The following is a 27,766-nucleotide window of genomic DNA, read 5'->3' as shown; positions in this document are numbered from 1 at the left end:
GTAAGACTTCAAATAAATTTATTTTTGTTTGAAATTGGTTTCACTTACAAATCTCCTTTTGAGTATTTGGCCCAATTTTTTCACTCAGTTCTGATTTCTTGATTGTGTATAAAGGTTATTCCAAGTACATTTAAGTTTGAGGTTCACCCTCCTCCATTCAGGAGAAAGAATCCTCTGTAGACTGCTTCATTGTATTCTGGGACAAGTATTCTCTTGGATGTTGAAACCTGAAGAACTGAGTTACCTAAACAGCGGTGTGTTCCTGTCATTTGACCACTTGTGTCGTAAGGTTCCTGGTCAGCCTGTCCTCTGTGAGAGGGAAACTTCAAATCACGCTTCTCTGTGCAGCGCCTGAGGATTTCTGGGCTTTTCCTTTAACTGGTGGTTTATCTCCTGTGCTGGTTCCTGTGCAGGAGAAGGAAGCAGCGACGTTTGTCGAGAGGGACGGCAGAAGAAGCGCTGATCCCTGCAAGAGGAGAGCAGGATCAGAGAGAGCTGCTGTAGGCAGCGTTTCCAATCGATTGCTCATCGCTGTGGCCAAACCGTAACATCTGACAAGGAAGATCCCCAGATCTGAAGTCACTTGGGAGCCAGCTGCCTTGTGAAGCATCTGTTGGTCCGAAGCATACAATCAAATTTCGACTCGGGCTGGAAAAGTCATTTAAATCCATGCTGCTGGTGGCTTACAGTGCTTTTTCCATTTCCAGAAGTGAAAGCTTTTCATCACGGTGACAGCAAATTACATGCAGGAGGAGCTGTAATAAGGGATTCTGGTGTTTTGTGCACACACACACGTGCATTTGTTATTTAAAAACCATAAAAATGTACAAAGTAGGGACCAAAGTCCTCAAGTATGTTAAATGACACCAAAAAAAAAATCACTTGAATGCAAACTGAACATTTAAAAACTTCACCCAATCCACATATTTGACAATTTTTAATTTACGAAAGCATTAATTCCATTTAACAGAAACAGAATACAGCTTTTGGGGCAGGAGGTGGTTGCTTTGCATGTTTGAGTGTATAGAAAACTGATGAATATGTGTTTGGATATTTGGCGAGTTGGACTGACTAACCTTCTAATGACTCATAAATAAACTTCCACTGATGTGTTAATTTTAAATATTTTTTAAATCCACTCATTTCAAGTCTCCTTGCCAGTTTTGTGGCTTTACAACTGATGAGTTTTCCTTTTATGTGAACTGGCCATATTGAAGAAAGCAAACTCTCAAATTAGCTGCGATGCCTTGTCCAATTTTTACAGCTGGAAAAAGACGAGAGCAGCACTGGACATGTGCTGGAGTTACAGTGAGACAATACCCATGCCAAGTAATATAACAAACACAGCCCCAGGTAAGTAATATGAACTATACCGGTGATGTAAAGTAGATTTATTTCAAAACCAACTTGGAGTAGACTCTGAGGCTCCTACACTTGGACACCTGTATTTGCAGTGATGCTGTGGCCTGGTAAAGAGTGAGAAGCTGCGGCACCAGACTGACTCGCCTGCATTTGCCTCTGATCTCCGGACAGGCCCTGTGAAGAACAGTGGTTGCAGAGCGGTAAGGTGTTTCCCTTCTGCTTCATGTAATTTGAATAGTAAAAAGCATGTGGGGTTTGGTTGGTTGTTTGGGAGGCTTTGAGTTTTTTGGGCTTTTTTTTGGTTTTTTAGGGATCGGGCTCTTGCCCCTTTATGTAGGGGGAGTAGTGTGCTGCTTGAAATTACATGAACATGGCGCAGTGGACAAAAACATTTTTTTTATTATCAGCACTAAAGGTGAACCCTGACTTTAATTGAGTTGCAGTTGAACCATATCTTAAAAAACAAAACCCAAACCAGTTCCCTGTAGTAAACGTGAACTAAGATCAGTGTCCAGCAGAATTCATTAAGAGCATCACGAACATCTCCATACACCCTCAGCTTCAGGTGACAAATAGACCAGCTTTAAAGTATACTCAATTTGTGATCCATTAATACAGCTTAAATTATTCTCCCTTAAGTTTTTATGTAGCCTGTCACACTTAACTAGACACAAGCTTTACATTCCAAAAGGTCATTTGTAAATTGGTAACAAAATCTCAGGTCCAGACAGAGGAAGGGACCTTGCAACTTCTCTTGCAAACTGTGCCCGCATGCTTGATATCTTTAATTACAGAAAATGAAAAAAATACTTTCAAATTCAGAGATTATTTTATTCTCCGTTCATCTCATTTTGCGTATTTCAGTTAAGTTCCACACAGAGGAGTATAGATGATTTAAGTCTGTTTAAATCAAGCCAAATCAAAATTGGATATAAAATTTGAAAAGTTAATTGTAAGTTTTAACTACACATTTGAAGTAAACTTCTGTCTTTTTTTCTTAATTCCAGTTGCTCTGTATTCTTCTCTTTGCTTCAAATATTCTGTTTTGCATTCTTCGTAGAATAATGGATCGGAATAGCTACAAGACAGACAAATACATAATACTGGTTTTCATTTTGGAATATGGAACAGATATTGCATGAATCATATTCTTAACTGATCTTCCTTTCACAACCAAAGAAAATGTGCCTGCTTCAATAATAAAATACCTTTTTTTAAATCAAGTACATAAGTGGTTGAAGTTATCTTCATCAACTCTTAAATATTAAGTTGGTCCATATTCTCTCATGCTATTGCTCTCTCTGGAGGTGTAGCCGTGTTCAAGCCTCTACAGTGAAGCCATGAAGAGGAAAGGTAGAAAAAGGGAAAGACAGCTGGTACTTCAGTTCAGCTAAATAATTTGTTATTATGTGCAGTTAGCTTCCTCAGTGTGGGAATTTGCTGGAATACACTCAAATTTTTTTATGCACCCAAACAACTACGGGGAACAGGTTCAAGTGTATGTCTTGAACAGTAGCCGTGTAGGCCCTTGATCATTAAATTAAATTAATTTTTCTCATAACTTTCATTTTAAATATAATTATTCAAACACTAAACATTTTTTTCAGTAGTATGTATTGGGTTTTGGTGTCATTACTTTTTTTGTTAACAAAAAAAAGGGGGGGGCAGGCAAAATTTAATGCAGGGACATATAGACAAGTAAAACTGAATAACTCCAGCAATTTCTCACTGCAGTTAGGCTTGAAGTCTTGCCTGGCTGCACATGTTTTTTTCATCAGTTCTCAAATACCTGAGAATAACCGTCACTAGTTTAAAGGCATTTACTCTTAATCTTGGGTTTAACAGGGCAGGACACACGTTCCACAAAAACACAAACCAACCCCCTTCTTCTCCCAGTGAAGCTCAAAAAATGTCCAACCCTCATCCTGGGAAATTCAAGACTCTCACACTTTGGCCTGGGGATAAATGAGGACTCCCCAAAGTGATGTTTCAGTCCCCCAGGGCATCAATTGACCTCTCTAGTATTTACCCATTTCCCATTGCTGCTGCTGTTGCTGTTCCCAACAGCAGAATGCTTTCAGGACAAAGACTAAATCTTAAAAAAAACCAGTTCAAGAAGCAAAATCAAACCAAACTTATCCTGTCTCAAGAACAGGGTATGAAGGCACATCTACTGCACTGATGTAATTTAGCCTTGTGAATTCAGGGCTACATGTCATCTGGGCTTAAAATCTAAATCCGTCACCATTTTGATCAAGAAGAGAGTCTTTACAACCACAGGACAGCCTTATTAAGGAGATAACATCTTGTCAGTTAAGGCCCTGACCAGCACATTTTTTTAATAAAGTGAAGATACAATTTTCAGAAAATACATCAAATTCACTCATCTTGCAAAACCCTTTTGAGAAGATTTAAGATTTCTACTCATTTCTAGATCAGTATAGGTCATGCAACAACAACAAAAAAACCCCAGCAAAAACTCATGAAGGACTTACTAGCCAACCAGACAGTCTTTCAGTGCTGAGTTCTCTTGCCGACACTTCACCACCATAAGAAGACCAGTTTCTTGACAGCATTTAGTAAATGCTGGGAAAACAGAAAAACAAACAAACCACAAACTAAAGTTAGAAAAATGACCACTGGTAAACAAATCTTCCTAGGTGACTATTATTATTCTATATAAAAAACCCAACTCCTTACAGACCAGATCTGATTTTTTATTATTATTATTATTAATATAACCATACTTGGCCTGGAGTGTCATACTGTTTGTGAGGTCTTTGCCATTTGCTTAGCAATGAGATTTTAATTGAGATTCTCCCCTCTTATCGTATAACACGTTCATACACATACTGCTGTTGCTAATACCAACGCATTTCTGAAGTTATTCTTGCAGCAAATCCACAATTCTTGTGTCTGCTTTTCATACTGACTGCTCAGGTCTATCACAGCAAAACAAAAGGAAGCATGAAAAATTAGGTAAGCCGGCGCTGTTCGCGTTTCCTCTGCAATGAAAGCTTTTGACATTATTGAAGCGTGTTTGCATCTACAAATTAAGAGGTCAGTAGCATTGACAGCAACGACTGTCTCAAAGAAATGCCATGGCATTCAGCTCTTCTGAAGGTTCCCTTGGGACAGGAGATAGGAAACTGTAAGGTCATGGTTCCTTCCTGGCATTTCCAAAAATCCCTCCTGGGAGTGCAAGGAGAACTCCAGCAGCTCCTTCGCTGGGAGTGCCGGGTTGTTCTCCATGGCACGACAGTGCCCCAAGAAGGACTGCTGTCTTCTCTGTGTCTTCTCTGTGTTGCGTAGTGGCCTGTAGCACTTCAATATGGAGTTTCTTCAAAGTCCGAATGGCCAGTAAAGAGCACTGCCCACAAAAATGCTAAGTTTCTGGGATCATGATCTCTGGCATTTAAGAACAAGAGAATATAAAAGGGAGGAGAGACAACGATCTGTCTCCTCCCAAGAGAAACGATCTTGCATCTGCTCAATGAAGTGAAAGTAGCCGGTCAGTCTTAAAGGTCTCAAGACTTAAAAACAAGCCACTGAGATACTGAAAAAGAAATAGCACTGGGGGCTGGAGGAGAAGCAAAGTCATGGTTAAGGGTGTGGGTTTTATCTGGGAGTAACTCAAATTATGTCCCATTGTTACTAGCACCCTGTATAGATATTTCACTAAATAATAAACTAGGTAAGAATTTGCTGTTATTCCTATCAGGAGACTTCAAACTCTTTTGTTGTAAGGGATCTGAGTTAGTAATCGTCTGTGTTTAATAGGCGGAAAAAGAAAGAGAGAGAGAGAAAGCCAGTTGTCCAAGATCAACTGGTGGCCAGGTCAAGAACAAAGTCAAATCTGCCATGTCCCCTTCCAGAGTTCCAGCCATTTCTCCTCTTCTGAGCTTTTCCTGGAAGTGATTTACTATCCAGCAAATCTAGGGCACACAGAAATGGTTACATTGTGGAACATCTCTAGCAAAACCTACAGCTGATCTAGTAACACCAAAACTTAATGATGCTACATCATACAAAGGGTAAATCACATTATTTATATACTCAATGTATATGTACCTTGAGTAGATGCACAATGAGTATCATATGTATATATATGCTCAATGCATTGCTCTTACGCTGTTTAGTCCAAAACCCTGTACTTGTGTACTCACACTAGAATCTTCCACTTTTTGTACACAGCAATCGGATATGTAATATTTACACAAGTAGCAATTTTTTTATCACCTCCATTCTTTAAACACACAGTATCAATACAACTTCTGAAGTCATGCAAGAAACCAAGGCAGCATCTCAAACACCTCCAAGTTACTGACCATGTGAAAACATGGGCACGACTGTTAAACCTACCAACTGTAGTGCAGTCCCGTACCTGTCCTTGTATGTCTTCAAGCTGAGGTTTCAGAGTTGCCTACCAAGTAACTGTTGATCCTATACGATGATCTAACTTCCATCACATCAAAAGTTAGATAAAAAAGGAAACAGAGAGTTGTGCCTGTAAAAGGGCAATCCTCTCCTTTGCGCGTAGCAGATGGCCACCCAAATGGACATTAAGCAATCGCGGACCTCAGTGGAACAAAATCCACCTTCTAGTAACCTGGACACTACTAACAGGACTTAAAGCAGAAAGTCACCCAACAGCTGCAAGCAACCCCTACATGAGGCTAATCTGCTTGCCCATGACTACATTAATTAGGCTTTTCATAAAATAACTTAGAAAAAAAAAATAACTGCTGAATGTGTTGCTAACAGCCTAAACTGTCCTCACACTGCCAAACTTACATATATTTTTGCAAAACTTTGCAAATAACTAATGTCTTCTCTACTTTGAACATATTATTGATGAACACTTACAATGTGCTTCAACGCGGCACCTAATGTTAAACACTGGTAATGTCGCCATACGCCACTTGAAAACATACCAGATGAAAGTAGGCAAAACGTGGGTTTAAATTAACCAGTTAATTACTTGTTGGGACATACCCATACTTAATTTCTAAGATTTTGTTTGGTATGTGTTTTAGTTTAGACCTAAAATCATCCAAATTCACATGCACAACTTTCGGGATACTTCTGGATAGCTAAAGTTTATGAAGCAGTGTAAGCTCAGAACAACATGAGAAATGTGTTATTAGGTTATCAACATGTTTCTTTGGTTTTTGAAGGTGAATCTGATGTTTCTTCTTTTCTTTCCTGGACTGTGTACATTGAATGTCCCTACATCAGCATCTCGGAAAAATCATGCGTATTATCACATTTCTAAAAATGTCCTTTTTTCTTTTTTTCTGGGAAAAACATCGGAAGCCTTCGAGAGCATACGGTTTGTCTAGTGACCAGTTTGATTTCTACTCTCTACAGGCACTTTCTTAAGTGCTGTGCTGGTTTTTTTTTTCCTTTTTTGTAGTAATCATTCCTTCTGGAAGCTGTGAAGTAAAAAAACCACTGAAGACAACAGGAGGTCCCTCTCACTTGTTAGCTCACCAGTCTTGATTGGTTCAAGGCGTGATGTCCCAGTGAACAAGACCTGCACTGCAATTGCCAGCACCCCTGCCTTCCGAAGGCCCCACCTGCGGTACCTGGCCACGCACTGCTGCAAAGTGATAAAACCGCTTCCAGCTACCCAGCTCTAGCGTTGCTGATGCTAAAAAACAGAGGGGAAAACAGGAGCAGGTTAAAGCATATTGGGCATCCTCATATAAGCACACAAAACTTGATTAGCTCTCTCTCCTCTTACTTCCAGCCTTTTAAAATCCCTTTGGCAGCCAGCTAAGGAGTGTGGTGCAAGGCAGGCTTAGCTATAAATGTTTAGCAGAAACCTTATAGGAGCCTAGAGAATGTTATTTTTAATTATGCTCTGTCTTGCTCACAACTCTTTCATGAAACAAAACATCTCGATGTCGAGCAGCACAAAGAGTGTTAAAACTACTGGTTTGAAGAATAGCCTCACAAATAGTGCACAATAATTCCAGATATAATCTCAAACCAAGAATCAATCTCCCTCTCCATAATCTTGACAATCACCCCTCATTCCTCGCTCAAGCAAAATCTGTGTCATAGACTAAAGCCTCAGGGTGCGTTGTAGCAAGATACCACAACGGGAGCGGATGCACAGGATCTGATTACAAACCCATTGTAGTTTAGCACCTCAGCAGCTAAAAGCGGTTATCAGAACGCGAGGAAACCTGCTCTCACACTCAAAGGAACCTCTTTCCTGATAGACTACATGTAATACAAAGAACAATTAATTGCTCTTTCAGAGCAGAATTGAGCTTTTTAGAAATCTTGTGCATCATCCAACCTTTACAACTGTAGCAAGTGGTTTTCCATGACTTTACAAATTTGTGCACTGATATAACAGAATCACAGAATCACAGAATGTTAGGGATTGGAAGGGACCTCGAAAGATCATCCAGTCCAATCCCTCTGCCGGAGCAGGAACACCTAGATGAGGTTACACAGGAAGGCGTCCAGGCGGGTTTTGAATGTCTTTAGAGAAGGAGAATCCACAACCTCCCTGGGCAGCCTGTTCCAGGCTCTGCCACCCTCACTGAGAAGAAGTTTCTTCTCATATTTAAGTGGAACCTCTTGTATTCCAGTTTGAACCCATTACCCTTTGTCCTATCATTGGTTGTCACCGAGAAGAGCCTGGCTCCATCCTCATGACACTCACCCTTCATATATTTATAAACATTAATGAGGTCTCCAACATCTTCTTTCCCTTTGCAAGCAGCGAGCTACCAAAACAGACCCTCAGGCAGCAGCAAAACTAGTTGTAAATTTGGGCAAGTCTGCAAATTCATTGTAGATTGTAACACAACGGAAAAAAATGTTTCAAACAAACAGTAAAAGTTGTCCCCAATATTTACAAATACCAGCTAAATAAAACAAGGGACAGAGCTCAACACAACATGAGTGAAAATGCCTTGTTAGAAAGGGGATAAAGCCTTGTCCTCCATAAAATGAACTGTGATGAGGCTTTGCCAGGACAGGTGCGCGTGTGCATCACTGAATGCTCTATGCACAGATAAGGACAGATCCAGAACTGCGTCAACAAGCTGCAGGTGCCTACCAGTTACCACGGAAACTGGCTGTGGACCCCTGTTTCACCTCATGACATCATATCTGACATAGGCTGGCCCCACAGGCTCCTCTCCGTGCCACAGGCTGTGTCTAAGGGGATGCACACAGAGCAAAGAGCTCGTCTGGAGGCTACGGCTCAGACATAGTTCACTGAACAGTTCATCACTGATTCGAGGCCAGATTTCATCTCCTTCCTCTCTCTCAGAAAGAAAGCCTTGCGCTTCTGTTGTAAGGCAAGTCCAAAATTAGTTTGAGGCACAGTTCTGCGAATTTAAGTCTCATTACTTTTTGTCCATTATAGCCAGACAGATTGTGACCGCTAAGGCAAGCTTGCAATTTAGTACCTTATCTAAATCAACCCAGTATGTAAGGCCAAACAGCACATCCTTGCCAAGATGAAGGTCTGCTTTCAACGGAACAAAAGCCGAAAAAACATGTTTGAATACAGAGCAATTCAGCTTTGCCAGTCCTCACCTGCTTACAATGGCACGCTAGCACATATATGCCTACAATGGGAAGACCACTCAGCTCCTACGATTTTCAGGGAGAGACAAGAGGGCTTTGTGGCCGCGGCCAGTGATGAGTGAGCCCTTCCATGGCCAGACTCTTCAGCACGGAGCACCTCGGGCCCTGAGCAGCTCGGGGAAGCTGCTGAGTTTGCTTCCAGGCACCTCCAGATCTCCAGCTGCCCAGGATCCATGAGCAGCATTCACTGGGTCTCCCTATCTCGACTTACCTACCTGAGAAAGCAGGACACGGAAAACAAGGAGGAAAACAGCTGCACAAATAAGATTGCAGAACAATGGAAGAAAAGAGCTTTTAAAAGCCACTTGAAATTCTTTCTAAAGCTGTCTGGACATCCGTGGTTTTCTTTTTATAAAAATCCTATTCCAAGTCTTTGTAGAATTCTGTTCAGATACAGAATTATACAAATAATGTTGGAGGTATCAAGAATTCTTTTGGAATGTCTGATTCTTAGTATATTTCATGGTCGATTGAGAACTGATTTAAGTTACAGAGCACTCTTTTATTAAGGTTTTTTTGATAATTAGCTAGAATTAGACACAGTAAAGAACTTTGTTTACAAAGATCTTTACAGTCCACATAAATCTTTGCTGAAAAATAGTCAGTATCTAGGAAGAATATTTTTAATAGCTTTTTCACCCAACTCTGTTTTATAACTTTACTACTATACAAGATAATATGGGAAGCAGGTGGAAACAAAAGTGCAACTGGGTAACAGTTAACCTATCTCAGAATAAAGCCTGGATAAATGATTTCCCTGTCTTTCCAAGCAGTCAGAGAGGCACATGCAATAATGACATTGAAGTGTTGATTTTCAAATTTTAAAAGATCAGCTGCATTACCAGAAAGTTAGTTACAAAAAAGTTGGTGGGGGTCCACCAACAGATGTCCCGGTACATACACTTCTTAATTTTTAAAAAAAAGGAAATAAAAAGCCAGGGTACTGCCCCCTTTCATGTCAGAACTTATTCAAAGGTTCAAGAAATATTTGCTCCTATATGATGAAAATAAAAACTTGTCGGATTTTGACTAAAAGAGACACACCAACATCTGGCATTAACACAGAGCCACAGCTCTGCTGCATAAAGATTTTCTTCCACACCATTAACATCCTTAATCTCGGTGTCTGCAAAACTACAAACAGGGGACACCAAAAGAAAGCACCATATTTAATATGCAAGCGTTCTTCATGTAGCCTGCAACAGCCCTCCAGCCCCAAAGAGCAGCAGGTTGGTCTCTTCACTGTGCTGCATTCAAAATGAAATAGCAAAACGGGTGTGTTGGACTGTATAAGTTTCAGTTACATCTATGTAAAGGAAAAACTTTATGAAAAAAACTGTAACGCCCTGCCCCAAGCATTAACAATAAATTTCTCATTATTTTGTGATTTTTTTACTAAAGGCAACCAATCAGCAAGCTGATTATATTTGTAGGGGATTTTTTTTAAGTTGTTCGGGTTTTGGTTTTGGTTTGATTGGGGGGGGGAGGTTGTGTGTGTGTACTTTAAATATTTTAAAATGTTAGATACTTAACTATTTTTTTCTGCAAATATGAAAGTCTTTCCATGTCCAAAGAAAGAGAAGAACAAAAAGTGTTTGGGATTATCTCCAGACAACAGCTGCATTGAAACTGTGTTGATATATAAGAATGCCAAGAGATCATCATTATTACTTTCAGTGTATGAACTGTATGTAGCAGGAAGACCACTTCTGAAAGTTCATTTTTTGCAGATTCAGATTATAACAATACCTGGCACTTTCATATTGACTCAGAATGCAAAGAGCTGTGCAGTTCATATAATATTAGAACTGTAGTTTTATCAATCATAATTATGTAAGTATTTTGCAGATGTTCATGTACACAACATAAATGAAATATTCTCCATTATCAACATAAATTGATCCTCTCAGGTCTGGCTCTAGTTTATTTAAAGACTTTACAATTTTACTACTTAAGAGGAAGTCCTACAGAGGTGTTATCTCACCATTTATATTTTCTCAACACTTATGATACTGCTATCACACTCTTAAAATTAAAAAAAAAAAAAAAAGAAAGAAAAAAGCTCATATCATGATCCAGACCAGGCTTATGTTCTATTCCTGGGGTAGGTTTTTTCCTTTACATAAAAAAGGAAATAGTTTTTTCCAACATTTGGGTCATTCCTTAAGCTCTCTCTACCACTGGGTGGAGAAAAGATGCACAAGTAACAATGGGGATCTGGGGGGCGATGGTGGAAGCAGGAGGAAACAGTTCCCTGTAACATGTAAGCAAGGACAAGATTTTAAAATCTATGTTCGTGAAATGGGTACAAAACATTAAAATGATACAAAACATTATCAGCAACATTTTATGGTGAAGTTATTATGCTTTTAATTTTATATTAAATTGTGATTTATTAGCGTGTTACTTTGAAGATTGCTCAGTATGCAGAGAACAGATTACTGGTGCATTAAATGAGCCAGAGGAAGTAGTAGGATGAACATGAAAAGATTGTTTTACATTGTAGAGTACGAGCTATTTGGTATTTCCAACACAGTACAAAAGAAAGCTTCTCTGTAGATTGATCATGGTTCAGTTAACATCACTGAATATCTAATACCTCCAACTCAATTAATTCTCACCTGATTAAGATCAGTCTGATATTCAAACTAAATCATCTCTCCAGTCAAGTAGAAATCAATATTTCTGATTTTACTTTTAAATTACAATAACAAATAAAATACAGGCATCGTCAGTATGCCAGGAGTAGCTTTCCTATTCTAGTCTACTATGGCATGCATAACACAGCTGATTAAAGAATTATTCTAATTTGAGCAACAATATATATAAGACAGATTAATTTGAATAGAGGGAGCCAGCATGAAATAATTAAATGCATCTTATATAGGGCAAAGAGAAAATTGACATAAAATAACCTTGATTCTTTCAAGTGAACCTCTGTTACCAGATCAAATACTTTGTCTCCACAAATATTCATTTGCCATAACATAAAAATAATGACATACTTTCCTTCTTCCTGCCTATCATCACCCCCCCAAAAAAGCTGCTCCATTTCAGCTTTTGTAGCTCCAACATACTGCTAGGGGCATCTTTCTTGGGGCAGATGATTCCAGGAATCCAGGAATTTTAGGGAAGGGATATTCCCCATGTTAAAGATCTATCCTCCTGCCCAGTCTTTTCCAGGGCACTCCCAGCACAGAAAACCAGCTTTGTCTTAAAGTATACAATGCAGAGGATCCTCCAGTAGACGACAGCATCTCTCGCACACCAGTATGAAATGCTGAAAAGTCATTCATCTTGTGACTGAGAGGTGAATGTACAGCAGGAGAGAATCATCAGGAAGGCAAATAGCCCAACTGTGATCTGCAGAGGCAGAATATTTCCCCAAACAACTAGAAATTGTTTCTCTAAATACATTGCCTTGGGGCAGAGAATTCGTGTTATCAATATCCTAGAAACAAATGTGAAGACTTTGCTTTAGGGGACACTTAGAGATGAGAAAACAACACACTGAATCAGACAAAGGGCCCACTCGTCCTGTATACCATCCTTCTCAGCAGCTAGTAAGAGCTGCTTCAGAAAAAGGTGCCAGAAAGTCTTCATTATGGAAAAACATTTTCTGAAGTGAAGCTTCTTCCTAACCCCTATCTGTAAGCTTGGCTTATACCTTGGAGCATGAAGTTCTCACATGCCTTTCAAAACCCATATGATCACTCGCCCAGGGGATCTATACTGACAAGCCTCCAAGAGAAGAGGAGGAATGAATAGATTAAAACCACCCCAATACCAAAACCACATACGCTAACCTGAATTCCTTCAACATTTATCTGCCCTGGCTGGCTAAAGTCCTGCTGGAGTCACAGCTATTGCAGTTGTGCTCGTTTGTGTCATACTATGAATGCCTCTTTCATTGGCAAGTTTTCAAAACCCTGCTGCAAAAATTCAGTGGCCTCAAAGTGTCCCTCGGCTGGATGCACAACAGGCCACAGCAGTGGGGACTAACGGCACTCCGACCAGACCAGAAATGGTTGGGGGTTGGGCTTTGTTGGGTTATTTTTTGTTGGTTTGGGGGTTTTGTTTGTTTGTTTGTTTGTTTGTTTGTTTTTCCCCAGAACAATCCAGTTACTTGTTGTGTAAATGCCATTCACCTTCACTTAGAAGCGTCAGACTTCAAAATTTTAATCTCTTAAACACATAGGTATTATAGGTTTCTGGTTTTGGTTAAATGCTCACACCTGGCAAGAGCATTTCTTTTCTGTAATTAAGACTTAGAAGGTGTTTTTCAAATGAATATAGAAAATCTATGGCTTATTTAAATTTTCTATTTCAAAAGTGATAAAAAAATTATTGTGTTTTGTTTGTTGGTGTTGTTTGTTGAGGTTATTTTTAGAAACCACAACACCACACCAAGTATGAAAACACCTGTAGGGCACGTAGTGATTCTCCAGCATCACTTAATTCAAACCAGAATCATTGCTCGGCTGCTGATCTACATTTTGTTACACAAACATTAACAGGGTTTCCGTTGTTTTCATATCCAACAACCATTAAAGACCAAATTTCTGATGACCAAAAAAACCCAGGTTTTAAGAAGCTAGCATAAAGGAATGATAAATAAATCCAAGAGAGCCATGAATGATGAAGACACAGTGCCGTTCCCACATGATGCAGAGGCTCGTACTGGGGGAACCTCTCTCCCCAGATTCACTATCCAACCTCTATAGCCTAAAATTTGCTCCCCTTCGGATTGAGAATTGTGGATGTTTGTCAAAGGTATCTCCAGAAACCCCAAGCAACAGCGAGAAGGTATAATCCTTCTGTCTGTCCCAATTAACACACACTTGTCCACAGCAGATTGTTGGACCTTTTCTTCCTAATTTCATAATGAGCACTAAGAGACAGTGAATGAAACTGAAAAGCAGCAAGTTTAAAAATGAGAGAAACTGCATTGTTTAAAAAAAAAAAAAAAAAAGACTGAGGAACACAGCCAAACACAGTAATTCAAGTCTATCCAATCGGTACAACTAACAAAAAATAGACAAATACTTAAAACAGATAGCAAAAATATGCCAGATTAAAGCAATTAGCGTTAAAAGACAGAGTTCTGAAAAAAATATACACATGCAATCTTACAGTATTTTCAGCAGCTCTTAGTTCTGCCACTCGGACGAGGACAGGTCAGCTCTCCTCATTCTATCTTTCCATATCAGTACTGCACACATGAGATCTGATCAAAATTACTTTTAAGGTACGAGGGGTGAAAAGATTAAAGCTAGTTTTCAGTGTGATAAAAATCCTGAACACACACACACACACACACACACACACACACACACACACAAGAAAATTTACTAGGGAAAATGTTTTCCTAAGTAATCACAGAGCCAGAAAAGATGATGTTTAAAAAACCATCCATCTTAATGTCAGATAGTACTTCCCTGACTATTGCTGAATACTGACAAAATGCTGTGGTAGGCAGAATTTATTAGTAATATGCTTTAGTCGCCAGAATTTCTACAGAACTTGGTCTTCAACAGCAAATGGAGCTTTGCCACAGATGACGCAGAGAAATATCTGCTTGTTAGCTTTACTGTAGTGGGCATAAGCTCGACCTGATCTGATCTCCCATCCTGGATTTCCAGATTTTTCAGCATTTTTTGTATGTGTGCGTATACACATGTATCTATACATGTGTGTATATACACCCACAAACGTGTGTATTTTACCCCAAACACACAGAAATCTAGTACACTGTTACATTTACGAAGCTGCAGCAACGCAGCTCTTTAAGAGCTAAAAGCCAAGTCCTCCTGCCTCTGACTAAGCAAGACACCTCGAGCACAGCAGTGCAAAGAAGAGGGTTTATGTCCTCAGAAGACAGGGGAGAAATAGCAAGGGCAGAACTAGCATGTATAAGGCTCTGCAGTGACTGTACTTTGTCAGGCAAGGCAGATTTAAGTGCTCAAAGATCACAGCCTGCTAGGCTTTTCAGGCAGATCTGTCAAGAAAAGCAGATCTCCTTTTCTTCCCATTGAAATTACAAAAAAAAAAAAAATTCCTTTTAAGCAAACACATTGCTGTTGAACAGTTTACTTGGTTAAATCACGATTTGTCTAGTAGAGGTACTTGCTTTAGGAATGTTCTTGTCATGTATAAGCACTGCCTTCTACATAAGGCTCCAAGTAAAGCACGCCTAACAAGCACAGCCACCTACTTAAACTGCACTGTTTTCAAACAACTGCTTCCTTTAAGACTGACTTGATCTAATTTTCCTCCCACCCTGCAGTAAGTATCCCTGACATTAAGCGTGACCATACCAGGCGCTGGAAGAGGCAGAACTGGAACAAATGCAAGTTCCCCCATGGCTACTGTCTGTCACTGCCTGCTTCTATATAAACAAGTGCATCCGAGTTGAGCTGCGCCGAGCAGCCTCGCTGCTGCTTCTCCTCCCACCTCCTCTGGGAGCTGTGGAGCCACTCGGGGACAGCTGAGAAGTTAGCATAACAGATGATTAAAAGAAACAACATCCCCCTCCCTCTGTCCCATAGTGATTGACTCCTCAGCTGAACTCCAAAGTTTAAAAAAAAAAAAAAAAAAAAAAAAATCTATTTATAAAAGAGATTCAGCGAGTGGCAGAAATAGCAGTGATGTCCTTCTGCCACAGGGTGGAGATAGAGCAGGTCGTTTACGTAAATCCTGAAGAAACAACTGCTATTCCACCGCAACACCAGCACACTGTTTCGGGGATATTTTTCCCCTGCTCAGTTCCATTTACTGTATTTACAAAAGTATGCTTTTAACTCAATATTCCAATACCGAAGGCGTATCATTATCATTATTATTATTATTATTATTATTATTATTATTATTACTATTATTCCCCCCTCCTCTGAATGAAATAAAATACCCTCTACGCAAAAGTGAAGCTGATTTCAGAGTTCCAGCTAGAGGATGGGGGTAGGATGGGGCATGCAGGACAGGGTCAAAATTTCGGGCTTTCTGGGCACTCCAACAAAGGAGACAATATTAAAGATCAGTACACTTATGCTCTTTTAAATGAGGAAGTGACTTTCCCTTACAGGTCACAATTCAGCCTATATTCCTTCCCAACCATCATTCCAACATCTCCAAAACAGGTTACCATGTACATACCTTAGTTTGCAGTATATGCACAGTCTCTTTCTTTTTGTCAAAAAATTCCTAGCCTTCAGTGTATTCCAGTGTGGTGTGAGAACAAGAACTGCTGAATAAGGTACTATTCAGGATTTGTAAGGACGACAGAACCAGAAGCACAATTTTTCAGGAAAAAAAAAAAAATGCTGTGCCTATATTCTGAACTGTATACTGAAGAGTAACTTGACCCTTTGCAATGGTGGTCACAGTGTGATAAAATGTGTAAAATTACTTTTTCAAAAGGAAGTGCATCATTGACTATGTAGGCACTCAGAATTTCAGACTTCCAAGAGATGAGTTTTAATGATATGACAAGAAAGCACACTACTGAAGCTTAGCAAGATTTGGAAATTTGGTATTGACTGTGTAACATTTATTTTCCATCTTCTGTAAATTGTTTTAAATAAATGACTGTGATAACCCAGTACCTAAAAAGGACTGAATACCAGACAGCAAATAATCCAGCCCCCATACCCTTCCTGTATCTTTGAAACTGTTGCACGAAAGCTTTTTCAAATGACAAAGCACTACAACTCAGTATTTTGTTCAGGTCCTGGAAAACCCTCCATGAGCTGTGAGCACCACATGCTGCCCTGCAGGAACAGGGCGATTCCAATGCTCCCCTTGATCAGGAACTCCTCCGTGCCACACACCCTCCCCAAGCTAGTAACACAAGTTTTCTTCAAACTTTTCAGAGACATTAAACTGAACGGATGAGGCCAAGGCTATTCAGAACAATGTGAGATCAGCAGCTTATTACAACCTTCCTTACAGAGCAGTTCCATTCTGGAGCAAAAGCTTGCCCGAAGGCAGCAATCGGCTCACGTGCTCCTACTCACAGAAGGAAACTGCTCATGGAAGTGGGGAAGAAAAATCCTGAAAACAACCAGCCCACCCTGCCCTCTGACCTACCATGTCTTTTGGTCCGACGCACGGCTCTCAGGAATCATTTGCTGCCCAGGTAGATTGGGCATGGACATCAAGCGTGAGAGAGCAGAAGGCGGAACTGATGACGTAGAGCTCTGCTGATAAAGTCACTGGTTTTGACAAGGAAGCACCGGGCTGAAGCTGGGATGTCGTGCCCAAGCACACAGCTGATACAACCGAGCAGATGCTTCTGTGATGCTACCGGCTGTTGGAACCAAACGGTATCAGGCTAAGGCATTATGCGTGTATAATAACAAACCTAATTCTGCAGAAAAATTAAGAGATGGGGCCATTTCTCCACAGTAAAGGTTGTAATTTTGAATACAGGAAAATGAAATACTTGCAGACAGAGGATTTGCAAACAAGCCTTTGACAAATCCACAAAGCAAAACAAAATGCACCAGGAACTCTCTGTCAGCTATGAAGGTCCCTCAAAAAAGAGGAACTGTTCTTTAGTGTAAAGCTTAATGGGCAAATGGCACAGAAATCTCTATAATACCTAGACTTTACTGGCACAAATCCAGACTCCAGTTTGGTATAACGAAGCCTGAGAGACAGTGCTCTGACTTCTGACAGTCAACTACACTGTGTTCCTCAACCTGTATGCACTCATATGCTCAAATTAGGCATGAGGTGCTTGTTTAAATGCATCTATTTTGCCTGCTGCAAGTATCTTATTTCTGATGCCAAAAGATTTTAGAGTAATACAGTGACAAGTTTCAACACTGTTTAAAAAACAAAACCAAAAAACACACTGACCAAAAATAATCAAATAAATGTGGTTTCTGTATTGAGAAAAACAACTGCACTTTAAAGAACTTGTTTGGCAGTTCTTCAAACAAATACTAGCAATGCGTGTGCTACAAAACCATTGGCAAACGAGACATTGAAAGTTTAGACAAGGAGAAATATATCTGTGGCTTTAGTTTAAAAGACATTTTAGTCATACTTCTTCCCACGGCATGAGGACACTTCCTATGAAGTATCATATGTTAGCCAAACAAACAAGAACTGCACAGTTTTTATCAACTGTTTTTTCTAAAGAAGGAGACAAAATTTATTTCTACCAATTTCAGTCACAGGATCCATAAACAGGGCTCGAAGCAGCAGCTGAGGCCACTGAGAACGCAAAGCAGCGTTCGGTGGCTGGGACACGAGCAGACACTGACTGAGGGTCTCAATGCTGCCCTTACTGTGGCCTTCTCAGCAGCACCATTACATCCCTGTGTAACCTTTTGTCTTCCATGTCTACTTAGGACTGAAAACTCTTTGGGGTATAACCTGGCTTCTTTGTAAGGATCTTCCCTGGTTGGGACCTCTCGGTGCTATGACTGGATGACTGTGAGTACCATCTCCACTGGTACACTGAAATTATAAGAACATAATCTGGCTAAAAATCTTTCCTCCATTTTCCAGGTTCTGAACATTCTGAGCTTTACTCACTGAATGCAGATGTACACATGCCTCCACCACCACAGATTTGTCAGTATGTAAGTTTTTCCAAAGACTTCTCTCACCTCTATTCTGAAAGAAAAAAACCCACCCAAAAGCTAGCATATGCTGTATTAATGTAAAACCCCTAGAGGGCAACTAAGCTTCAATTTCAACCTGCATAAATATTCAGCTCCTTAACTAGTTTACAGATTATGTAAACTATTTCCTTCAACCTTGGGGTTTTTTCCCCTCATTTAAAAGAAATGAATCCTTTTCATTCTCAAATCACATTACTGCTGCCTATTTAGTGTAAGTTAATCACCACTGTCCAACCAGAGACTGAGTTCTCAACCCAACAAAGCTCAAACGTGTGCAAAAGAGAACAATAAAGAAAACACATGCAAGGGCCTCACTTAAACAAAGACAGAAAACAAGCATATGAAAGTCTGAAATCACTTTCTTTGCATTAAAGACCTTTAACAATACATCTTGTTTATTATTCAGCTTAGTATTAATTTATTGCATGGCATCTGTTTTCTTATACAGCAGGCTGGTTGCAAGTCTCAGATTTATGATTTTAAGTTTATACTGTTGAGATTATTTGTCTGTTTTCTCCTACATACTATGGTTTCAGCTTTATATATCATATTCAGGGACAAAAAGAAAAAACTGGTGAAACAGGAAATAAGATGTCAAATTACTCTAGTTCTGGAAAATAGCTTCGTTTATTCTTCAGTCCTCAACTAAAGTCTGGGGGGCTGCTGCTACTGGTGAAAGAAAAAAAAAAAAAAAGGAAAATAATTTGGACCATAAAAGCCAAAAACCTTCATTTGATTCCAAGCGTTCTCCCCAGGTTTTAAAATTGGTAGCTCCAGTGTTCAGCTGAGCCTTGTTGGTAATGAAGTAATAGGCATCAACAGCCTTTCCTCGACTTTCCACTAGATCTTGGTGGGAGCCGAAAGGCACTTACTATCCTGCCAGTCCACAGCTGCACTGAACCTGTAGACACATTGATGTTTAATATTAGAGGAGGCACTAACAAATCAATGGGACTCCCAAGCGATGTGGAAGCAACCTGAGACAAAGGAAAAAAACAGCTCAAAGGAATCCTTAGCAAATGCTCAGAAAACCCAAGAATTTCTACATGGCTTTTGCAGATCAAATATGCTAACAAAAATTCATAGCATAGCCATCCTTGCTTTACGCATACCAATCCAACATCGCATATGCACTGACTACGATAGTTCTCCTTCATATATGGTCCTATCCTCCTTTACATGTGTGAACAGAGACTAAAAACAACTACCAGCAAAATTCATTTGACCTAATTCTAGCCATGTAAATTGTACATGTCTCACCTAAAGCTGATTCTGGAAGTACCTTGCCTTGGCACAAAACAGCAACAGAGCGCAAGGTACTTCCAGAATGCAGTTAGGTCCCCCCTAAGCGACTTAAACAGGATGACAGGTTTAGACTAGACATAACTTTCGGATGACTAGAATTGGGATTAAATGTCTCCCATCCTACATGACTTAACAAAAAATCACAAAGGAGGAGTTCAGGGAGCCAACACAAGTCTCCATGGCCAGTGCTCCACTCATGAGGGTCTCTGCTCTGAACAGTGCAGAACAGTATGAAGTAACTGCTGCCCCACCGGAGCTTTGAGAGAGCACAGAAGGGAGGAGGGCCAGACACTGCTTCTTGTTCAGATCCATCCGCTCTGATTGCCTGAAATATAACAAGCTTTAAGTGATCGTTCTGACTTTTTGCCACAAGTTCAGTCAAGGCTGAGAGACTTGAGAACTGTCAGTACAAAACCTGCCCAAGTACCATGTTAATGTGCAACCAGTTAAGGTTTGGACACAGAAACACTGGTTACTACCATATCGCTTTATATGGATGTCCAAAGCACGCTGTAGAACCTAAAGTTTAGCATACCAACCTTCTAGTCAAACTTACAATAGTAACTATTAAGTTAGAAACTACAGAATTCCACCTGCTGCACATAAAGCAACTATATTCACTGTTACAATTTACCCTTTATGTGAAATGCATCTATGTGGACCTGAAATATGGTAAATTACCTTTAAGTACTTTTAACACACTCACAGAGGTGATTTTTTTCTCCTTATTAGAGTGGCTGAATTACCTTTCAGGAAAGTCGGGTTGTTGGAACTCAAACAACAGGGCAATGGGGATAAGTAACATCAGGTCTCGAACAAATGGTGCCACACCAAGACCAGTGCTTGTCCCTCAGAGTGAAAATACTTTTGTGAACTACAACTCCTGAGTAAAACCATGAGATCAGAATTAGGTTGCACTAAAATAGTTGCCTGTGAAATGTTGCATCAGTTCCCTAAGCTCAACTAGTTATCATTTAGAAAATCATTCTGTAGTCATGCCAATCCAGCAGTTTTCAACAGAGAAAATAATATATTTTTGCATTTAAAAATCCAATATGGAATCTTACTTTTCATTAACAATAGCAGTAATGAGACACTAACTAAATTCAGGTACAGAAATGCCTATTTGAATACCTAAGTATTTATCTCAAAGAGAATGGAACTAGCATATTTAACTCGGGCAAAAAAAATATTATTCACAGGTTGTATTTTCCTGAATTGATATTTAAATGGCAAGAGCAGAAGAGAAAAAGATGAGACCAGAACTGTTCATCTAACATTAGTTTGTTAGGAGAATGCAGCTAAAGCAAAAGTTGCCAACTCTGTTAAATATCTTCCTTCTACAGAAGTGTAATTTTTTTTTTTGGGGGGTGGGGAGGAGGTTATAATTTTCTAAGTATTCTCTGCCTAATAATGAATATTTCTCAAAAGCTTATGCACAGTCAGTAACCCGTATTCACAGGAATTTGATGGCAGAGTGAAGAGGACAGATTCCCCAAACAGTATTCTGTCTTAAAACTGCTGAAGTTTCATACTCACTCAGCACATGAAGCATATAAAAATAAACTTAAATAATAGCCTTGCTGAAGCAAGAGGATTTTTTTCCACATCATTCTCACTCCCTACAAAGGACTTAAAAATTCTCAAGCTGTTTTAAATGCATAAAATTTTAAAATTCCATCACATATACATGTTTATGCTTTTTATTTTACAACTAGCTAAATTAGGAATAGCTTTCAAAAGTATAAGATGAGGACACCTCTATTACAAAGAGGAAGCTGAAGAATCATTAGTACCACTACTCAACAGCAATGAAGCACCTTTAGGTGTAGATAACATAAAATATTTTAAACACAGGACATTGGATAGAAATCATTGAAGACACCACAGAAGCTCTGAGCTCTGCTAGTACCCTGTTTAATGAGTTAATAACTAATTTTTTGTTGTTGTTATATAACCCCAAACAGTAGACATTATTTTATATTCCTATTTTCTGTATTATACGGAAAGCAATGGTAAGTTTCTGTTCAGTACCTAGATACATGTTGAAGCCTACATTAAGGTAGTAACCCAGAACACCTCCTTAAAATAATAGAGGAATGTAAACATTATGGCCTGGCAGAATTTTATCCTGAACTTCCCAGCAGGCAGAAGGAATATGCCCTGGCAGTCTATGTGCATCTCCTGCTGCACTGGGTCTTGCTCAGTTTGCCATGTTTCTTCAACCATGTTGACTTGGGCTTTTCAACATCTCCTTCACTGAGGTGCTCTGCAATGTGGAAAGAAATAGAAGGGACGTTTCCTGCACACCCAAACTTCATGCAAGCTGCACTGCTGGGGTAGGAAACAGGATGACACACATGCCAGGCGCCACTTTCTCCAGCTTACTATCCTATAGCCATACCAAGGATAGGTATCGCAGACAAATTAATACTTGTGCAAAACCTATAACACACACGTTTTTCATATTCAGGAGCTCAATTTCTTAAGCCATGTTTAGACTATACTGTTGTGCTTCTTAATGAACAGAAGGCGCACTGTGAGTTAGAGAGTTTATATGCATTAAGGAGCATTAAAAAAACAAACAAACAACAAAACACTCAATAAACAAAGCAAAGAAACAAGAGGAGGAAATCAGGACAGATGAGGAATGACAAAGATTATTTACACCAGAAAAAATAAAGAGTACTTTTCACCACTGGCCTTATGAATTGTTTTGACTGGTCTGTCAGATTCACTGTGGAAAATTACCACCCCAAAGGCAGAAAAAAAGGTAATGGGCAACAAAGTATAGTATTTGAAGCTGAAGACTGTGGTAACACGTGTTTACCAGATATCATTCTCTTCAACCTGAAAGTACTGGTTCGTCCTGTGAATTGAAACATAATTTTTTACATAGTGACATTAAGGTTTTCTGGTTTAAACTCTCCATGCTCCTGAAAACACCTCTGGAATCTCAGGGTCCAACACCTTCTCTAAGCCATCTGAGGGACTCAGAGGTAGAAACAGTTTTCCAGGATGGTTACTGAACAAGCCTTTTCCTTCTTCTTCTTTTTGCCTTTTTAAGATAAAACAGACAGTCCTATTTATTCCATTCAATTCTGCTTTTCCATTCCATCCTGCTTTTATTCAGACCACTACCACGAATCTGCCTAATGTCTGAGAACATAAATGGCTTGATACACAAAGAAAAGTTAGTTTAGACATTAAAAAAAACCCCACCAAAACTCAGAAAGCCAAAAAACATTCTGTCTACAGAAGCTGCAACATTAATCAGATTACAAGACCAACACAGGCATACTAGACACAGCCACAAGAGAAGATGATGGCCCAAAGTGTCTTCTCAAGGTCCTTTCCAGCCCTGCTCTTCTCTTACACTTGATAAATGTGCCCTCCAACACAGAGACAATTTTCTAGAGCACTCAAGCTTGACAGTCTCTTTATAGAATTGAAGTTAATGCTATTAAAGCACAGTTAGACCAGTCTAGATTGCATCACTTCAGCTCTCTCCTATGTGCTTCAACATTATACACTTCCTAAACATTTCCCACATATTAAACGATAGCATTGAGAAGTGCTTTTTGCCAATGTAAGCTGCACCTCCGTAAAATGACTTTTGAAAGGTTATATTGACAGTCTACAGCCACAGGTGAGATGACATCTCAAGCCACACCTCTGCAGTGCATTTTCACTCATGTAATGAGAATTCCATTACTGCAAGGTGTATAGGATATTTCTGTCACCAAGAAACAAAGCAAGAACTGTATCAAGCCTGGTATGCACGTGTAATGAGGAATTCACACACATAATCAGAATGTATGATTTAGTGTTTCAGAAAGGACTATTTAAATATCCTTAAAATACGTTGTTGATCTGGAGGCTTGGAGGGCATTTTTAGTTTATATTGAAGAGGGAGGAAAAGCAGAATGACTAGATACTTCCTTGAGAGATTCTGGATCACAGACAGAAAAAAAAACCCCTACAAAATGCAAGACCTTATATGTGATAAAATTAATACAAGAAAATCCTGAGCTTGACTATTAGAAGTAAAAAAGGGCATTTCAGACTTAAAAAAACCCTTTCTTTGAACTTATTTTAGGAAAAAGGTAAGAAGACAGATCCCTTAATATCATAATTAAAATCCACAATTCCCCACACCTATTTTAACTCCTTCCTAATGCAGCGGATATCAAGAGAAGAACCTGTTCACTCCATCCAAGGGAAATATTCATGCACTGCTCTTCTATACCATTTTCTTCAAAATTCCTAATGCAAGTTCTTTTCCTACTCATTATCACATCAGAATGATTACCTTCCAGCCCTTATATGTTTCCTTTCAAAACCTTTACTAGTATCCCTCTAAAATCTAGAACACAGCAGCTAAATTATTTTTCTTGCTCCCTGATCATAAATGTAAAGCCTCATCCATACCTCCAAAGCTCTGCACAGCTCTAGTATTACTTGTCCATCCCTTTCACATCCTCTAACCAGCCCTGCAGCTCTTGATTCCTCATGCAAAATACTTCTCACCTTCTGTCATATGCTTACACTTCATGTAAAGGTTTCTGTCCTCATCTTAGGCAGCACACGTTCCAGGCGCTCTTTTCTGCAAGGTTCCTTTCTTTTTATTTTTGAGAGTGACAAACTCTTAAAAATAAAATTCAGAGGGATGACAATAGAGCACAAGCATTTTATGACCATGTATTACTGTAGCCTTTACTCCCTCCTTAAGCATCAGACCTGTAAGCAGAACACTCTTCAGAGCACATATCTCCTACTCTTTTTTGATGCAGCACCACAGAGACGACCATCGGAAAACAATTACATTCGCAACAAAACGAAATTTGGAGATGGGAAAGAGGAGGATTATTTTTTCTTCCCATTAATAAAGGGACCTGAACAATAATGTACAAGAATGTGCTTTTACTCAGCAACAGACAACATTGTTTGTACTTTAAAAAAACATGTGTATTGTCACTGTCGTTACCACAGGATCCACTCACTTCTATATGAAAGGATACGTGGGGGAGAGACAACTCTCTTGGTTTAAGCTAAGCAATCTTTAGAACTACTGTTCCACATGGAAAAAGAAGTTTAAAATGTTTTCATCCCAAAACAGGATGAAAATTTGAGATTTCATGAAATACACTCTGATGTTTCCAAAACACCATAAAGCGTGAAGAACACTTGGACCATCACATCTTGCTGAAATTGTGTTTGTTTGCCAAACTGTATTTCAGCTTTAACTTGCATTCCCCTATTGCCTGATAAGGCCTGTGTTTCCTGCCCTTTTCTTTGAATGGCTCTGCTGACTCGTTCCACACAAAGATATGTACAACAGGTACAGCTCTCCGGTCTACAGGAAACAACGGAGATCAAAACTACAACTCTCATAACGCACTGCCTCATAAAATCAAAGCATATTAGACGAAACTGCAACTACTATTCTGATTACCATTTAGCTCAACTGGAATTAATACTTCATTTCCATCTCTGTGATTTGGATGAGCAATTTTCTTTGGCAAATACACTTGCCAGCTTCATGGGTTTTCTAAAGAACAGTGGACAGAATTCTTCCCCTATTACCCTACCTTGAATATCATACGTTCTACACAAGGTCAATACACTGTTTGTAGGCTATCTGGAAGTTCACTATTTATTAAATTTCTGAAAACACAGTAGCTACTTTTTGACCAAACTAAGTTCTGTTTTTCCACTGCTGAATGTAATGGTATCTACACAAGACGTTTTGACTTCAACGGTTGAAAAATAACCTATTTTCTGTGTGAAAGTCACCCCAGGGTAATATCCATAATTCATACACAATATAAATATTTATACACATGCAAAGGGAATATAGCATGACCTCTTAAAAGTATTAGATTTATTTACACAACGTGCTAACTGTGCTACTGTTGAATGTAGTATCCAAGAGGGGTTTATAATCCAAAACAGCAAAGCAACTACTTAATACATCATTACGGACGTGCAGTTAAAATAAGTTACCATTACTCATGTTTTTTGCCATTAACAATGCATTGCTATGTACAGGTATGCCACAGTAACACAATACTGTAATACTCTAATACTAATACAATACTGTGACACATAAGCTACAGTATCTGTAGGTTATCACTGCCATCAATGAATGGATACAAAAAACCCCTACAGAATCCCAAGTACGCCCCCACTTGCTGACTGACACAGAAGACTCAAAACATGTCAACTGGGAAAGAAAACGAGGAAAATAAGCAACTACTGTATAGAAAATCTAGGAAAAGATAACAAACCTGGTATTAGTAAGAAGCTACAACAATAACCACCCCAGCCTTTCCCTTTTGTTGGCAGGAGAACTTGACCATGTCTCCTCTCTCCACTAGCTGCTGCCCCATGGACACTTACCTCACAGTCAGTAAAAGTGGTTCTCTAAAGACTGATCTAAGTACCACAAAATATCTCAGGATCAGCAGCTACAGGCTAGTTTACACTTCTGTATCTTCACAGCTTGCACCAAACCAAGCTCACCAGGACCCTAAGACATGGAACGAGCTATTCAACCTGACAGTATAGAGTTTACCAGTGGAGAACTGGAAATAATTAGCTCATATAAAAGGCAATCCTAGCCTCAAAGAGCTCAACATGAGACATAACCCAAGCAGATGCAATTCTTCAAAAGTCACAGGATATACATTAGTGCTAGCATCTTTCCTGAAAGAAATAAGTTTGAAGAAAGGATGTCAAAAACTTTGACACTTTTCTCATCACTGGGCAAGGAATTTCCAGGTACAGAAGTCGCATTAAGAGAGAAGCAATGATCTAGATTTGACAGGGAGTTTGTCTGGAAGTAGTGATATGACTCAAGGGTAGAAAAACCTGATGATCTTGGATCTTAAGCCCAACACTTCCAATAATCCAAGAAATGGCACAGAAGGACAAAAGCAATTTTTCTTCTCCTTTCTTTATGTACAGTTGAAGTACTTGAATTCTGCCGATGTTATAGCATGATCGATCCACAGTCTGAAAGAAGAGTTCTCCTCCTAAAACAGGATCGCCAGCTTAACACCACATTATAATAATTGTATCTCACCATAAAAGCTGCAAAAGAAGCAATCCTATTGTTCAGCCTTCAGCAGTTAGCTTGGTCAGTGCTCTTGTCATCGATGTTACTACCATGTACTACAACAATCCCAAACCATGCAGGTGTCCTCTACTTAAACCAGCATTTGTTAACATCATGTAATTATCTATGCTATATTAATATATTTGTGCTGGACAGAGAAAACACTTTGAAAATCAGGATCTTAACTGGAAACCAATAAAATCTCTAACTTGAGAAAACCACATTGAAAGACTGGACAAAACATAGGTAACCTCACCTTGTTGTCATCTATGAGCTCTGAACTACCAATATCACTTTAATATCTACACATAAAAATCTCTACCAGGTAAGAGAATAAAAATTGAGACAGTGCTTGCAGGATATGGCAACCTGGCGGAAATTGATATTCATTAGAGGACTCTTTGCATGAATAGGAGCATTTGGACTCTGTGGTCTTTATCAGAGCCCCAGCTGGTAATGGTTGAAGGTTAATGCCTTACTCCATTCTGTTCAATTTTCTGTCCTAATTAGTCCTCCAAATCTATAGCTGTGAGCACCAAGTGTCTGTGCTCAAAAGAAACTAATTAATGCTAGCAAATTAGATCAAGTCCAAAGATCCAACAGCCAAACTCTTAAATGCTCCTTGTTAATAGGAAGTGTAGCTGTCAATAACTGCTGTTGGTGGCTATAATGAGGCCTCTTTCTCTCATTGAAAGTGATTTCATTTCTCTTTGTCCCTGTAAAAGCTGTT

General features: G+C 39.3%; 1 protein-coding gene across 1 annotated transcript in view; it reads right to left on the bottom strand.

The window, feature by feature from the left end:
• Window positions 1–2,172: 2,172 nt before the first annotated feature.
• The window catches only part of CMC1 (C-X9-C motif containing 1), a 45,621-nt gene continuing 20,027 nt past the window's right edge, over window positions 2,173–27,766 (bottom strand). Inside the window, exons 3-4 of the mRNA XM_065629010.1 lie at window positions 3,858–3,948; window positions 2,173–2,440 (exon numbers count right to left, since the gene is read on the bottom strand). Coding sequence (XP_065485082.1) covers window positions 2,326–2,440; window positions 3,858–3,948 — 206 coding nt within the window. The 3' untranslated portion in view covers window positions 2,173–2,325. The remainder of the gene's footprint in view (window positions 2,441–3,857; window positions 3,949–27,766) is intronic.

This window comes from Caloenas nicobarica, chromosome 2, assembly GCF_036013445.1.
Source record: "Caloenas nicobarica isolate bCalNic1 chromosome 2, bCalNic1.hap1, whole genome shotgun sequence".
NCBI lineage: Eukaryota > Metazoa > Chordata > Aves > Columbiformes > Columbidae > Caloenas > Caloenas nicobarica.
This window is presented reverse-complemented; position numbering and strand designations above follow the sequence as displayed.